This window comes from Mus musculus, chromosome 12 (genome assembly GCF_000001635.26).
Source record: "Mus musculus strain C57BL/6J chromosome 12, GRCm38.p6 C57BL/6J".
NCBI classification, from domain to species: Eukaryota; Metazoa; Chordata; class Mammalia; order Rodentia; family Muridae; genus Mus; species Mus musculus.
The window spans coordinates 40,087,697-40,105,305 of record NC_000078.6 but is presented as its reverse complement, the minus strand read 5'-3'; the positions used below and the strand labels follow the sequence as shown (position 1 = coordinate 40,105,305).

The 17,609-nt window shown below is 39.8% G+C and overlaps 1 protein-coding gene across 2 annotated transcripts in view; it reads left to right on the top strand.

Annotated features, from left to right (window-relative positions):
- Window positions 1-17,609, top strand: part of Scin (scinderin) — a 74,460-nt gene that overhangs the window by 28,923 nt on the left and 27,928 nt on the right. For both annotated transcript variants that reach the window (NM_009132.2, NM_001146196.1), the window contains exon 4: window positions 230-379. In NM_009132.2, coding sequence (NP_033158.2) covers window positions 230-379 — 150 coding nt within the window. The remainder of the gene's footprint in view (window positions 1-229; window positions 380-17,609) is intronic.

Genomic DNA, 17,609 nt, shown 5'->3' with positions numbered 1-17,609 from the left:
CGATCTTACAACACAAGCCATTGCTGTTCTATTCAGGAATTTTCCCCATGTGCCCATATCTTTGAGGCTTTTTCCCCACTTTCTGCTCTATAAGTTTCAGTGTATATTTTATATTATTATTAAGCCTCTGTATCTTTATGAAACAATATTAATCACCAGAAGGTTCATACTAAGGCTGAAAGTCCTCTGTGTATATTTCAGGTTAAGTGATCTGCCTGCTTTCTTTTAGGAAATTTACCAGTGGTGTGGTTCCTCCTGCAACAAATATGAGCGTCTGAAAGCAAGCCAGGTGGCCATTGGCATCCGGGACAATGAGAGGAAAGGAAGATCTCAACTCATTGTGGTGGAAGAAGGAAGTGAACCATCAGAGCTCATGAAGGTATTGGCATTTGTCTGTTAAAGTCTGAGTCATACACAAGTGTGTGTGTGTGTGTGTGTGTGTGTGTGTGTGTGTGTGTATGTGTGTGTGAGAGATAAGGCACTAAGACACACACACACACACACACACACACAAAGTTAGAGAGACACACAGAGAGAAAGACAGAGACAGACAGAGAGACTGAGAAGAGAGACAGAGAGAGACCAAGTTACAGGAGAGAGAGAGAGAGAGAGAGAGAGAGAGAGAGAGAGAGAGAGAGAGAGAGAGAGAAAGAAAGAGAGAGGGGGTGGGTGGGCTAGGGGAAGGGGGTGGGATCAAACATATTATCAAATGAGCTTGGGTTATAATTAGTTTTTTAAAAGCACCGATGTTATACAAGTCATGGTGCCATGGGAATTCAGTCTCTCCTCCTTTCTCTCAAGGTTCTGTTGATCATACGTATCTTTCTTTTTCCTTTTATCAATATTGGTGCCCAGAGTGTGTCAGGCAAATAAGTTGTCAGCCACTGAGCAGCTCGTCATTATATATTTTGACATTTCCAATAGTTTAATCATCTAGATTTAATTCCTTTTTTAGTTGTACTGATTTTCTTTAATATAAAATGTTATAACTACTTCATTAAAGAATGAAAAATCTGGGTCTGGACAAATAGCTCACCAGTTAAGAGCACTGGCTGCTCTTCTAGGGGACTCAGGTTCAATTCCCAAGATACATGACTGGGAATGGCAGTTCAGTAGATCCAATGAGCTTTTGTAGCCTCTCCAGGCCAGGCATGCATGTGATACACAGACATACAGGCAGGTAAAACACGGAAACAGACAAAAATAATAAAATAATAATAAGTTTACATTTTAATTTATTATTTGTGTGGGGGGACACAGGAGGACAACTTTATTTTTTAATGTATATGAGTACATTGTAGCTATCTTCAAACACAATGGAAGAGGGAGTTGAATCCTATTACAAATGGTTGTGAGCCACCATATGTGGTTGCTATAAATTAACTCAGGACCTCTGGAAGAACAATCAGGGCTCTTAACCACTGAGCCATCTCTTCAACCCTCAAAATAAGTTTTAAAAAGGATGGAAACTCTTGTGCCAAACTGTTAAATATCTCAAATTTTTTATATATTTTAACCAAGCTAAAAAACCTTGTCTTATAAATAGAGTAATTTTTATTTTACTGTAGTTTTTAAGTGAATATGGAAGTTAAATATCCATAGCTCTACAGAACTAACCCTTTATGTGCCAGTTTTTATGTCAAAATAACACAAGTAAGAATCATTTGGGAAAAAGGAACCTCAGCTGAGAAAATGGTCCTATCAGGGTAGCAGCCTATGGGCAAGTCTGTGATGCATATATTCTTAATTGATGGTTGATGTGGGCAAGCCCATCCCACAGCGGGAGGTATCACACCTGGGTAGGTGGTCCTGGATGATATGAAAAAGCAGGCCATGGGGAGCAAGCTCACATGGAATGATTCTCCACAATTGTTGCTTCAGTTCCTGCCTTCAGGTTCCTGCCTTGCATTTCTGCCCTGACTCCCTTTCATGATGGATTGGGATTAGAACATGTGTGCTGAAAGAAACCCTTTCCTTCCCAAGTTGCTTTTAGCCATGGTGTTTTATCAAGACAATAGAAACCCCAACTGAGACAATGTACTTTACTATCACAGTAACCTCTGACAATTACTGTGTCACAGTGGCACAGCTGGGCATGCTCACACTTGGGGTCTTTGCTTATTGTGTTTCTTTCAAAAAAACTGAAGAAGAAAATGTGAACTTTCAATACATTACATTGTACTGTTAAAATATGAAAATGCCAATGGAAGGCAAATAAAACCTAAAAATACAAATTGAATTTTGAAATCCTAGAGAACAGAAAAAGAGTTCCAACTCCCAAGATGCTGTTTGCATTTCAGAGACTTCTTGGTTTTTTGTTTTTTGTTTTTTAATTTCTAAAAATATGTGCACTGTGGCTCTACCCGGTATGGTCACTGTTCATGCTGCAACCTCTCTCACAACTCATAAGGGCACAGTGAATGGAAGTGAACCTTCAGTAAGGGCCTTCCTTAAGTAAAAGGAAGCAGACAGTGGGCTTTCTGTCATGGCTGCTTTGCAGCCTGATTACAGTAGGGCTCGTTAGATGAACTGACTACATACCTATGTGAAACTAGTTTAACTCCTAGAGTTTTGAGAGTTGATAATTGTGACAATTGAATCTAAGCCCTCAACTTGGTTGGAAAACTTACAACTTTATTTTCATGCACTTGTGAATATGGCATTTCCTCAAATTGTGAATGCGGCAAGCCAGAGTAGCGTGACTGTTCCTGTGTCTGTTCAGACCACAATTCAGTTATTGTGGATAACCTCAAAATAGCAGTTAGCTTCATCACAATTTGGTGGTTATTTTTGATATCTGTTGTTCAGTAATGTTGTTTAATGAGCTAATGGAGAAGATGGTGGATTTTTTTTTTCTTTTGTTTTGTGTTTTTCTTTTGAGACAGAGTCTTTCTACCTATCCCTGGCAGCCTTGGTTTTTACCATGTAGACCAGGTTGGCCTCCAACTCACAGAGATCATCCTGCCTCTGCCCCCCCCATATGCTAGGATTGTGGGTGTGCTCCATTACATCGGAAGAAGCTCATATATTAACTGGCTTCTTAAAAATATATTTATGACCTAGGAATAGCACAGTAAATTGAATCTCTGCTCTTGGGAGATGAAGGGAAGAGATCAAGAACTCAAGGGTGTTCTTGGTCACATGTCAAGTTCAAGTCCACCCTGGGCCATGTGACACTCTGTCTCAAAACAAAACAACATGACCAGTAGGTACATGATAGATTGATTGATAGTTGTATTACAATATAATTGTTTTTATTGTAATTTTTTGTATCTTATTTTATGCATTAAAATAAATTTTCTTAGAGGGATCCCAAGTTCTCTATGACATACAACCCAGAAATGGTTCATAGTTTGTACCCTAGTCTCCTAGTGTAAGTCAATTTAATGTCATTTCTTCTTCTGGGACTCTAATGCAGTAGTGATCTTTTTAGAAGGGGTCTGAAAAATCTAAACATCTATCAAAATACCCTTTACATTTCACCCTCATTCATGTGTGCAGAGGGTGTTTTAAGTTACTTAACTCTGGAAACTTTAAATGTCTACACGAGAAAGCCTCAAAATCAAGGCTTTTCCAATCACTGAATGACCCAGTGTTCATGACTATGTACTTAACGCTCAGGGCTTGGGCATGTTCGGAACATGCCAATAGCCACTGGGTTATTTGTCTGTTGGTCCATTATTTCACACAATTTAAATATGCCTTATTTCAGACCAAAGCACCTTCTAGAACAAAATTACAGGGCAGGAAGGACATGGTAAAGTCACAAAACTGTCTGGGGATACAGGATGTGTGGTTATTCTATTCTCTGCTGTGTTTAGCATGTCTAACATCCCATATGCCTAATGGTCAGAGCAATCCTATGTGAGGAAGCCACTAAAACTCTTGCTACTCACATTTTGCTCTGTGCTCGCCCCTCACCTTCCAGTATTTATCATAAAAAGCTGCACATAAATTATGTAAAGGTTCTTCTTGGTCTTTCTTCTTTTCATATTTAAAATAACCAACGAACATGAAGGGAAATTAAATATCTCACTAGCTCTAAGGCCCCAACAGTTATTCCTTGTCTGTATTCTTCTTTAAACATTAGGAAGGAAGCTGAAAGATGGCCCAAGGAGAAGATAATTTCTCTATCTGATTATGTACTTTTTTTTTTTTTTTAAAGACAGTATCTGGTAGGATGAGAGACTAAAGGTGGGGCAAATTGTTTTCTATTTCAGAAAGATTCTATGTAAATATAGTGTAATAAACTTGACTATATAATCATTATAAATACTCATGGCAAATATTAGCTGTAAAAACAAACAGTACAGGAGATGCAGGTAGCTGCTGAGGGACGGAGCTGGCTCCCCTCTTGTTTTTATAAAATTAACTGGAAAGCTCTTTACAAAGTTACATGTTCAAACATTGTTTTGGATTCTCTATATAGAAAAAGAAAATTGGGGAGGAAAACCCTGTTGTGTCTCACGGTGTTTGTTGAGCATTAGGGCTTTATCTTAGTTACGGTTCTATTGCTATGACAAGACACCATGACCAAGGCAACTTACAAAAGAAACCATTTAATTGGAGGCCTGCTTATGGTTTCAGAGGTTTAGTCCATGATCATCACAGTGGGAAACATGGTGGCTGGCAGACAGGCAGGCAGACCTGGTACTAGGGAAGTAGCTGAGAGATTACATCTGATCCTCAAATTGGAGGCAGAGAGAGGTGGAGACTGGGCCTGTTTTGGGCTTTTGAAACCTTAAAGCCTATGCCCAGTGACACATCTCCTCCAACATGGCCACACTTCCTAATCTTTCCTAAACAGTTCATCCGCTGGAAACTAAACCTTCAAATACATAAACCTATGGGGGCCATGCTCATTCAAACCACCAAAGCCTTGTTGTTCCCAATAAAGCTTATTCTATTGTCTAGCAGAGGAGGTAAGCACCAAAAAAGGGAAAGGTAAGGATGGGTGTAAGGATCACACACTTCCCAGGGCAGGGTGTCATGTCTGTTGGAAGGCTTATGAGTTTCGTATTTCAGGATCTCTGATAGTCACACATAGTTTATATCAACCTTAAAGCCTCTCCAAGTCAGTGAATTGGGGTGCTATTGTTTTTCTTAGCACAAATAATACTAATAAAATAGCTTATCCAGTCTCTTTGTAAGCTGATTGGATATTTAATATGTACAGATCTGGGAATCTGGTAACTAAAGACGGGAGTTGACTAGTTTAGATGGTTTTAAAGTCAATTTTCCCAACTTTCCTATTTAGGCAAAGAGCAAAATTTTAGTGGTATTTACCCAAAGTATACTGTCAAATTAAATGTGTATCTTATGCATGCCACTTTGCATTCCTTGAGGTCAGGCATTGCTATCATATGTGAGTACCTCTCACAGCTCTAATGTATTGCTTATTAATGTTGTGATAGTATGAAGCACATATACCAGAGACCGAGTCAGTTTTCCCTTCTTCTAAGGTTGAGATGACAGTGTTGGCAAATATATGAACAAAGCCATATTCTTGATTGAAATACATTGTAAGATCAACTACATTTATATAGGAGTAACTAGCATTTTGATGAGAACACTTTACATAGTTGGCTAGTGGTTTTTTTTGGGTAGATGGTTACAGAAAGTAACGAGATAATCATTGTGACTGATAGAGCAATCTACACTCCCAGAAAACAGCATGCGTCCTAGATGAAGTCCTGAGTGCTGGAGTGTATACAGCTGCTGTCTAAAGCTGGCTGTTCCTTTGATAACAAGGCATAGTTCCCCTTCTGTAAAAATTTCCTTCTTAGGTCAGGTCAGTTTCCTCTATATTGTTCATCAGCCATAATAGTCTGATTTACCTCTTTCTATAAGCTACAACACTGCTGTCCACTGGTCTTGGCCACTTGGCCTGGCTATTGCTCTAGTATGACTCCTTCAAGATCTGTTAGTATACTGCCTACCACTCTGACTTAAGCAGAATGCTAGAACCCCACAGAACTGCACAGCTCTAGAGCTTCAGTTTGCTTTTTTCAATCATCTAGTTTATGTCTTGTCCTTCTTCCAACTAAACAGTAAAGGTCTACGTACATTTTTGGTCTCTCTGCGGGTCTCACATAGCTTCAGTTGATAGAAGTTGGGACGATTTTGAACTTGATGATTGCAGTTTTGGGACAGTTGTATATATCGTCCATCTGTACTGCACATTTCCGCATATAAGGTACTAGGAAAGATCAGACTGCAATATGGAGGTGTAGGATATGGTCAAACCTGACATAGGTGCCGGGAACCAAACTCGGTTCTCTGCAAGAGCAGTATGTGCTCTTAACCACTTACCCATCCTTCTGGCCCCAGGATTTAGGTTTTAATCTTTTAACTAAAACATAACTATTCACTTAACTCAAACAGATAGTTTCTTAAATGTCCTCTATAGAGATGGGGCATTATTTCCTAGGGAATACTTTCAATTAGATGAACCATTTTTCTTTGTAGAGTCAGAATGAAGTCAACCAAAGAAGTGTAATAATAAAACCAGGGTGCTGGTGTGAAAGTTTTTGCAATCATTTTGCAACAATGTATACAGTTTTTAAAAAACTCTTGAAAGCTTCCTGGGTAAATACTACTAATAAGAAGAGAAGCCATATTGCTTCTTTTCATCAGAGAACAAACATGGGCGTTTTGAGTTTCATAAATATAAGAAAGACCTAAGTCTGTTCTGTGTCTATAAGACACATGTGAGAAAAATCACAAGAGGAGGGAGAGGAGGCTGAGTGGAGGGAGGGAAGGCTGAGTGGAGGGAGGGGAGAATGCAGTAAATATGCATTGTGTAAGAGAAGAATCAAAAACCCACACTCCTTAAACTGTTTTCTGTAGCTATCTCATTTATTTCATTGTTAGTTAAAACTGTGCTTTGTAGGAATAGAAATGTGAGTTGCCTGAGAAGTTTTATGTGGCCAACAGGCACAGCTATGTTGTTTTTTGTGTGCTGTTGTAGTAGTGCTGTGCTCTGCGTTGATTCTTCCTCTACTCTCTGGGACTTTTTTGTAAGTCCTTGAGAAACTGAGCAGAGTATTAAATATTTTGAAATCTTCCATTTCTATAGCATGGGACCTGGTCCATGGTCACCAGAGTTTATTATCTGATTGAACTGATGTTATTATGAGAGTTGGGTGGGAGAGGACTTTCTCATTTACAGTTTATTGTTCAAAATAGTTTAGTTAAAGGGATCAAATATTTGTCACTCTGTCTGGATGGCTTTTGAGGTTTCATTACATGTATAGAATAAATGGAGTGCTAAAGGTACCAGAAAACAAGTGCCTTCCCCTTTCTCCTCACTGGCCCATTGTGAGGAGATATTTTCTCCCATTTTCCCTTAAAGCAATGATACTCTGAATAATCGATAGCCAAGCCAAGCGCAGTGGCAAACTTTACATAATAGCTGTTGTAGCTATTTACATGGAATTTATGGCCAAGCACTGTTCAAAGCAACATTAACTTAATTGTTTTACTTTTGTCAGTATTGAGGATTAAATCCAGGGTCTTAATCATATTAAACCATCGATCTCCCACTGCATTATACCCCTTCCCTCTTTTTTCCCCCTGGGCCTTATGAAGTTGCCCAGGCTGACATTGACATCACTCTGTAGCCCAGTCAAGCTTTCAGCATTCAATCTTCCTGCCTTAGTCTTCAGAGTACCTGGGATTACAGGCCCGCACCATCAGACTTGACTCAGTCGGCTAATTCGGTGAATCTGTTATTTGAATTTTTGTTATTTATTTAAGTCAGATATGCATTTTACTCCTTATCAAATTCTTCTGATGGGAGGAATTTCAATATTCTGAACCAAGATAAGGGATGTAGAGGTAATAGCATAGTCAACCATATGCTGCAATAAAGTGACAATATCATAGGTAATTGTTGTCTCACCAAAGTTCAGTATGGAGACTTGTGACCTTGCTGATAAGATATCGCTTTTATAAGGTCAGCGTGACCTGATACCACCTGGCAATCACTTCTGAATGAGAAACTTTTCTCTTTATTTTGCCCTGGAAGTGAGAGACTAACAGTAGAGCCTGCCAATGGGATGATACCATTCCAAGACAAGTAGACTCAGTGAGTAGCTCGGGGACCGGTGAAACATGACCTCTGGATGATACAGTTGAGCCAATAAGCTCATGTAAATATTAGTCTAGATAAACTACTGTAAATACTGAACTAGAATGCTGGGCTTTAGCTCTGTCAGCTTAGTGTTCCTTATGTTATCGCAACACTGATTATATGTTATCAACACTAATAAAGAACTAATAGGAAGCCAATTCCTCTTTAGTCTCTTGTGCTAAAGATTAACCAACCCCAGATATTAATGATCAAATTTCTTATTTATTTGTTTATGCTCCTTTCCATTGGTTTTATAAATAACATAATTTTGAAGTATAAAACAATGAACAGTAACAGTAAGTTTATGTCAGCTTCCTGTTATATCTTGTGCTAAGAATGTTCTGAGCCTGGATAGTAAAAAAAAAGTCCCATGATCCATCAACTCATATCCCTGTAGCATTTATTTTATGAGTAGCATTTGTTTAATGCCGTGAAGAAATCTGCTTCTGTAGCATAAAGATATCCCTGAAGAGGAAGATGTCTGAACTATGGAGTTAACACTTGATGCAGAGCTAACCATCCCAATGAGTCATATCTGGGTTATGTTAACAGGATTTGTACAGCTCGGTGTTATTGTAGTCACGGTCACATGGGTATCTAATGCACCTCAAATTTAGAGTTATGTTGTTTGAAAAATTATAAATATTTATAAAAGTAAAATTTTAATTGACCTTATAAAGAAATCACTTTTCATGTTAACAGAATATTATGCCATCTATAAAGGGAGGGAGTGCAATTAAGATTACTCAGGCTTTAGAGAGCCCATATTTTCTATTAATCATGAAAAAGATACTACCATAAATGAAAATGAAAATGTGCTCATATCTGTAGAGGACAAGCTCTGTCCATATACACTGTTAAAAGTTCTAGGCTGTTGATACTCTAGAAATTAAATACTAGTGTTTGTTATCCTGAATAAACTAAAATGTTTACTACTAATGAAAATAAAAATTTTGATGGTAGCATGCATGTATGTGAGTAAAATATGATACTTTGGGACTGAAGAGAGTAGCCAGTGCCCTACAGTTGACTTGCAATGCTCACTGTCTGCCTTGGAACTCTGCAGACAATGGTCTGTAAGGCAGAGCCTGCTCATCATAGGATGAACTTTCCTCTTAGTTCTCAATCATCCTCAATGCAATTATCTTGGTAGCATAAATTTTTATTTATTTAGAAACTACATAATTAAATAGATTATTTTATTTGCTCTGAAAGAATAATAACTGCCATCATGGTAGCTCTTTCCCTGTGAGTGGCACCTTCCATGGGCTTTATAGAAGGAGCTGCTTCTATGACATGGATCCATTTATTACCCTCTCCTTTGGACTGTGTCCCCCCCGAAACCTGACTCAGAGACAGGACTGTTGTGATCTGGAAGATGCTCCTGATAACATAGGTAAGGGTCAAATGTGACAGCCACATGTTAGTGATTCATGGAGCAGTTGCTGGGCCTCAGTTCCAGAGGTGTTGCAGAACATGTTTGGGAGCTGGCCCATGGAAGGCTGAGGTGACTACAAGGTTCGACCTGCAAGCCTATGTCTCAGGAATTCAGGGTCACTCTGTGGAGGTTCATTGCTGGGAACCACCAGCAAGCTTATGTGTGAACATGTACAGCTCTGTAGCTGCTGATTTGGAAGAGAGAAGGCTTTCTTTCACATTTCAGGTACAATCTCCTGAGGCAGGACAAGGATGGCAGAGTCACAGGCGCTCCTGCCATGTCTTCTCTTTTAGATGAGAAAAAAACGAGTCCTCAAGAGGCTTTGGGACTAGCCTGTATGAGAACGAGAATAAGGCACTGGGGTATCCTTCCATAGCAAGCATTCTTCCCTGTTTAATTAACTTATTAGTTTCTGGTAAGACTTCAGGCTGACACAGTACTCAGACTGGCCTCAAACTTGGCAGCAGTCCTCTTGCCCTAGCCTCTCAAATGCTAGAGACCTGAGATCCCTGTGCCCAGCGTAGGGCTATGTTCTTCACTGTCCAGGACCTCAGAACACCTAGGGTGTCCTATAACCTGAAGTACTTTGCTAGACAGCTTGGATAAGTTTGCCGCGTTTTGTATCTTCTCTATCATCATTTGCAGTCTCACTAGCAGGATGCTTGCCGTTGGTGGAAAAGCTGCATCCTTCATCAGTGTCCAGCTGTTCCTTCTCCCTTGAGGCATTAGATTTAGGGTCACTGCGGAAGGCATTGTTTTAGGGAAAAAATACATTCTTTTTAGTCTAATGCAAAAGGTGTGCAGATGCTTTCCAACCTATCTGAGTATATGGAAGGTATGTCCAGTGTGCTAAGTTAAATTTTGGTGCTTAGAATTTTTCTGGATGATGTCAATAAAGGAGGTTTTGTCATTAAAACTGAAGCTGGCCCAATGTAGCTAAATATGACTTGTAAGCTGGGGTTCTTTGCCTTCTTTTGAAGGGGGTGTGTGGAGGATGAAACTACTTACATACATGAAACGAGATAAAGCAATGGCCATGGAGGCATAACTGATGATTCTCCTGAGGGAGACGTGTGTAGATTTTTCTCTGTCTCATAGAAAGAAAGTGGAGGGAAAAGATGGTCTCTTCTGCACCCCTCCTCATCAAGCTTGATGGTTCTCCTCTGGAAACCTTCTCCGAGTGTGGTGAAAATAAAAAAGAGGTTAGTTACTGGGGGAAGAGGCTCAGAGATGTTATGAAAGAGAAAAACAGTTTGGGGATGGATAGGCCATTGGTCTTTTGAAGACCAGATGCTTTTTTAAAAAAAGAAATTATGTAGCTGGGTGGTGGTAGCACACACCTTTAAGCCGGGGCAGTGGATCTCTGTGAGTTCCATGTAAGCCTGGTCTACAGTGAGCTCCAGGACAGCCAGGGCTACACAGAGAAACTCTGTCTTAAACACCACCACCACCACCACCACCACCACCACCACCACCACCACCACCAACAACAACAACAACAACAACAGAAACTGAATCTCAGAACCCTCATAGGCTCTTTAAATATATCTGGACATAAAAATAAGTTGTAGCAGATTTTGAGAAGAGCAATTGCACCTGGTATTTACTCTGGAGTGATGGTCACTCAGCCTGAAGTAATATCTTGCAAATATTCTGTGATTGTTTTCTTAACATATGGGGTTGTTTTTCTTTGGGAATTTCAGAACCTTAGTATGATCCCAGTCATTAAGACTTTCCTGGCAAACCTAGAATTCTTAAAATGGCTGTGCTTGCTTACGTAGTGGTTCCCTAAGAACCTAGGTCAGGAGAGATTTGGGTATACTGTAATTGACTTGCTGGAAGGCCTTTTGTGCAACGATAATAAAAGTGCTTCTGCAAGGTGGTCCAGAGTTCAGTCCATCAGAGACTGGGCTGCCCTGCTGCCCACTTAACACATCCTGCAGTGTCTCTCTCTTTCATCTGTGTAACTCAAAACACTGACAATAAGCAGACGTGTGTTCATTCCTTTCTCCTATTTGCTCAGATGTGAAGTAACTGCCTGACCATGTTAATTGTCTTCTGCAGATTCATCTAGTGGTCCCTGCCCACACAGATACTTGTCAAGGACCAGGGAAGCCCACATACATCCCTGGATTGAAAGCTAACTGAACATAGGCCAAAAGCTAACTTGTTAAGGGTTATAGCCCCTGCTGTCTTCCATGGTATTGGTACACCTCAGACACTCCTGGAGCAAATCTTGCCTAACTCATATCTCTTGCCTCACTAAAATAAAGTCCTATGTGCAAGACTATTGGAGGACATACGATTTAATGTCTTTAATCCCAGCACTTGGAAAGCAGAGGCAGGTGGATTTCTGAGTTTGAGGCCAGCCTGGTCTACAGAGTGAGGTCCAGGATAGCCAGGGCTACACAGAGAAACCCTGTCTCAAAAAAACCAAAAACAAACAAACAAGAAAAAGTGACTGTTCTGTCCTTTCTTTGGGGCATTGCCAACCACTGCCAACCACTGCCAACCACTGCCAACCACTGCCATGGTGACCACACAGGTTCTCTGTTTTGCTTAGAGCGGATATAAACAGGTCCATCTTCACTTTGTAGTCTAAGTCTAAAATAGAAGATTTGACTAGGTCTCTCTCTCTCTCTCTCTCTCTCTCTCTCTCTCTCTCTCTCACACACACACACACACACACACACACACACACACACACACACACACACAGGCATGCATGTGTTAGGATATAGCTAAGTTGGTAGAGTGCTTTCCTAGTGTTCTCAAAGCCTTGAGTTTGAGCCCCCAACATCATATAAACTGAACATAGTGGTGCACACTTGTAATTCCAGCTCTTAGAAGGCAGAAGGAAAAGAATCAGAAGCTCAAAGCTCATTTTCTGCTAAATAGTGAATTTGAGACCAGCCTGGGATATATGAAAGAGACCTTGTCTTTAATTAATTTATAAATCAACAAGATATATTGTCTTGACATAGTCTTCTTGGCAAAATCATTAAACGAAGATATGAAAAAACAATAAAGTATAAGTTCACAAGGAGATATAAGCTCATTATTAAACCATTATGAAAAGGGTTCCAGGTGGCTGTGGCAATTGGGACACTGAGTACGTGGGACACCAGTACTTGGGACATTAAGGCCTGCGCATAACTGTAAGTTATTCAGTGCCACACGGTGAAGACCCTGTATTAAGAAGACACTGTCAAGTAGGACTATGCAGGACCTTTTAAAAGAGAAATGCTTTGGCCAGGTTAACAGTTCACCTTCGGAGGACTTAGCTTCTGCTCTCATAATGTGCTAGTAATATTAGCAATCACTTCATATACACTTTTTGATTAATCACATTAATTAAGTGACATCCATCACCACACCATTTGAAGCACGTTCAGGGAAACTTACAAGAGCTCCTTCCTGCCTGATCCTGCTGAATGAAAGATCATTCAAAAGGCAAGAAGGGAACACATATGAAAGCCAAAAGCTAATAATGTTGGCTTTCTTCTTTCCGATGACTCCAGCTTGTTGTGTCAAATTGACATAAAGCCAGCAAGTACAATTTTTGTCTTATACATCGTAACAGTCTATGAGTGTATTTTCTATATTATAGTAGCTCCTGTATTAACTTTCGTTAGCATTTAGTAACTGAATCTATTTTCAAAGACCGATCTCGGTCAGACAGATAGTTTATCGGACATTCACCCAGGACTGATTGATCATGGTTGCAGATCAAACTTGGGAGCTGGTTGTGACTCCAAGCCAGGATCCTCTAGATCTTTTAAGTCTTGAAAACCACAAACATCTGTGTCAAGTTATTTCATCAATCAGGATTTAAAGATAGGGGATTTCCTTAGGAACATAGCTTTGTTGTACACCTTCCTTGTCTTCATTGGTTGGGGTATTCAAGTATGGCGAGGGTCTTGCCTTGTCTAACATTTATATCTTAACTCACTAACCAAGATGTCAGTTACACACATACATGTCTCTTTTTGCCAAGCAAGATATAGGTTCCCAGGGAGGTCTTGGGCACTTAAACTTTATTTGATCCCTCCTCAAAATGGAAGTCTTATTCCAAATGGCTTCTTATGTTGGTGCAATTGTCTCTCTTATGTTGGGGTCCATCCATGGAGCAACTTGAAAAGGTAAGAAACCATAAAAGCTTATACATAGGCTCAGAAGTGTTGACAGGTGGTTAGTTCAGATCCAAGTTTATTCTGAATAACTATACAAAGCACTTGTAACTGACCTGTGTTGTAACCAGTTTCCAAGAACACCAAAGCACAGAGCATAACAGAATCTACAGTCAACTAAAGCATGAGAAAGTACCCTAGTAATAGCACTTGAAAATTTTTCCTTATACCGTTAGGAACAGCATACAATGGTAGGCTGGTGAGGTAACAGTTACCTAAGCCTTAACAATTTACCTAGGCCTTAATATCTGTATGGGTTTTTTTTTTTTCAGGATGTATGGCATCATTTACCTTTAATTACATCAAAACATTAAGATGAAATAATATTTTATTCAATTAGTTACAGTAACCACACTCCTTGGGATCAGTAGTGACAAATGGCTAGTGAGCCCTGTGTTCAGCAACACTGCTGTGGGGCATTTCATCACTGTGGTGAGTGCTAGTGGCTGGCCCTGTGCTAGATCATCTCACAGGTGCTTCACTGACCCCTGCCTTTTGTCAATACATGTTCCAGGCTTTCTGTACTCTGAAACATCCCTACTCACAACCCAATACAGCTAATCCCCCTGTATCTGATAAGAAAGTGGGGCAATACATGTATTTAAGAAGCTGGAAAGCTCGTACTAGAGAGCAAGTGTTGGGTTCTCATGTCCAGGGAGTGGCAGCTGCTATGGGAGGTCACAGCCCTTCCTCAGAAGTCCTTGTGTTTATTTCTATCAGCATCTTCCCTATTATCAAATATTTGTTTTACCTAAGGCACAAAGTGCTCTGCAGCAAGTGAATATATTAGAGAACCTGCTTTCATTTTTATTATGGATTTCTATGTTCTGTGTGCTTGATTTTCATTTGGGGAAACGAACATGGATTCAAAATTAAATGAGGATTAAAATGTTCCCCCATGAAACCTTGGAGCTTTCTCTGCTTATTGTTGAAACAGAAGGATAGCCATGCATATTAAAGTGACAAATACCTGAGTGGGCTGCCTCATTTATGATGCACGGGCCTTCAGTGGTGGTCATGGTGCTGGCAATGATAACCAGAAGGTCTGAGGCAGGAGACTGTGTCTGAAGCAGAGATGGTTCATTTACTCCATCAAGTAATGTCAAAATCTGACTTACTTACAACTGAGTTCTTTCAGAAGATAGAAGAGCAGCAGAAAGAACGGTTAATTTTGATAGAGGACAAAACCAAAAGCAATGCAAAGCAAACCAACAACAACGACAAAACCAACTAGATTTACATAGATTGTCAACCTCTTGAATGTAGAAAGGAACCTCAGGTTGTAGATTGTTTCCAGCACGTTTAATGACACAGCTGAGAAGAATGCAAGCTAACCCACTTCCTGTTCAAAGCCTTTCTTTTAGGTGCTAGTTAACTCTTCCTGAAGACATGAGAGTCCTCATGGTCACATCTAGATCTTTGGGGTATTGCATCTGTGATACAATGCTTTAGGAGAGTTGGGAACACTTCCTATGCTTTGATGACTTGAGTGGCCTGTGATGAATCTAGAAGACTTCAATAAACAGGAAATGATAATTACTGTATGTGAAGTACAGACATAGATATTCTGTTCTGGAAGGAAGAAAAAAACACAAAACAAAGCAAGAAGTATTGTGTGTGTGTGTGTGTGTGTAGTACAATTTTTTACTGTCTTATTTGTTAAAGAAATATAGCTTAAAACTTTAATTGAAATAATAATATTTTCCTTCCCATAAACTGTTCTATAAGTTTTAGGGTCTGCATAATTTTCTACCACTTGATTATAGTCACCTTAATGTATTCAATCTCTTGCATATTAGGCATTCAATAGTTTGTTCTTTTTAATATAAAACATTGTAATAAAAATTCAAGTTATTTTTATGTATATTTTATTTATCTCTCTCCTTCTGAGATAGGATTTCTCTGTGTAGCTTTGGCTCTCCCAGAACCTGCTCTGTAGACCAGACTGGCCTCAAACTCACAGAGATCTGCCTACTTCTGCCTCAAGCACTGGCATTAAGGTGAATGCCAGCATTGCCAGGCTTAATTTTTTTCTTTTTCGTAAACTGCCACAATAACACGATTGAGCTAAGTAATTGGTGTGTTTTCAGTTACTTACAGATCACTTCTAAAATTTTCCTTCATGTCAGACAGTGACTGTTGGTCACATTTCCTTCACATCATAGATTGTTGATCTTTGCTATGCAGTATTTTTACTTATTTTTATTTTGGGGAATGGTCTCTGGTGTCCCAGACTTCCCCCAAACTCAAGGATGGCCTTGGATTTATAAACCTCCTGTCTCTACCTCCTGAGTTCTGGGATTACAGGTGTGTGCTACCATGCCCAGCTTTATGTCGGATCCAACTTGGGGTTTCATGCATCCTGGGCGAGCACTTTACCAACTGAGCTCCATTCCTGCCCACTACTTCTTCTCTTAAGTTCTTCTGTTCACCCATACAACACTCTGATATGATGAAAGAGTTTCTCTGTTTCAGAATTTAATGGCCACAGCATAGGCAGACCCAAGAAGATGAAAGAAAAGAGACGGCGGGTATTGGAGAAAGGTGGAAACAAGTTCTGTAGAGTAGGGAGTTACACACTCTAACCCCCATGAATAGAGAGTATGCTGGAGTGTCACCACCACCATGGACTAATCCCAATGGGAGAACCAATAGCACTTCCTGTGCACTCTGTGCAGAGATGAAACTTTGGAAGAATCCACAAAGCAGGAGTGGTCCATTAGTTAAGAATACATAGTTTGAAGCCAGAGTTCAAACTGATTTGTTGTTTAAAGCACTGTAACCTCGAACCAGGTACCCAGCCTTTCCTCTGCTCATTTTTATAAATGTGCACTTGTAAAAAAGGATAAATAACAGGGCTAGCTTCTAGGGTGTGACGTGAAGTGACTTAGTAGAGTGCTTAGAGAGGTGTCTGGTGCATCTGTTAAACAAGCCTTTAAAAGTATCTGGCATTGCATACAATGACACTCAGAAGTACTGTCTGAGACACATAATGACTAGTAAGGGGAAACATACATACACAGACCCTGTCTAATACATGTGCTTTAGGCAAGTTGAGTGCTGATGTTTAAGAGTAATTTTCAAAGAAGTAAGACCAAATGAATGAAGTCTTATAGCAATGTCCAATGACTGAGTTACTTTCTGTGGAAGTGACAAAAGACCATAATAAAGGCAACTTATAAAAGATAGCTTTTAGCTGGGGGACTGTGGTTGTAGAGCAGTGGTTCCCAACCTTTCTCATGTTCTGATGCTTAAACACAGTTCTTCATGTTGTAGTGACCTCAACCATAAATTATTTTATTGCTACTTCATAACTATAATTTTTCTACTATTATAAATTATAATGTAAGTATCTGATATGCAGCCCCCATATGGGTTCCAAACCATAGGTTGAGAACCTCTGTTTTTTGAAGCTTAGAGTCTAAGACCGTTATGACAGGGAGTGTAGCAACAGGCAGGCAGGCATGGTGCTGGATCAGTAGCTGAAATGTTGAGAAAACAACCATGAGAAAGAGAGAAAGCCAACTGGAATGGCATGGATTTTGAAACCTGACCGTCTACCTGCTATGACACACCTCCCCCAACAAACCCACACCCCCAACAAAGCCACACCCCCAACAAAGCCACACCTCCTAATCCATCCCAAACATTTTCATCAACTGTTGATCAAGTATTCAAATATATGTGCCGTTCTCATTAAGACTACAGACTAAGGTCAAAGATTGTGTTTAACTCATTTCTTAATCAGAGAAGCAAAAACATTATAACAAGGAAACCCTCAGAGGACAGATGTGTGCATGTGTGTGGAAGTGAACTTCTGCATAGGTGCAATGCTGGCCTCTTGTGC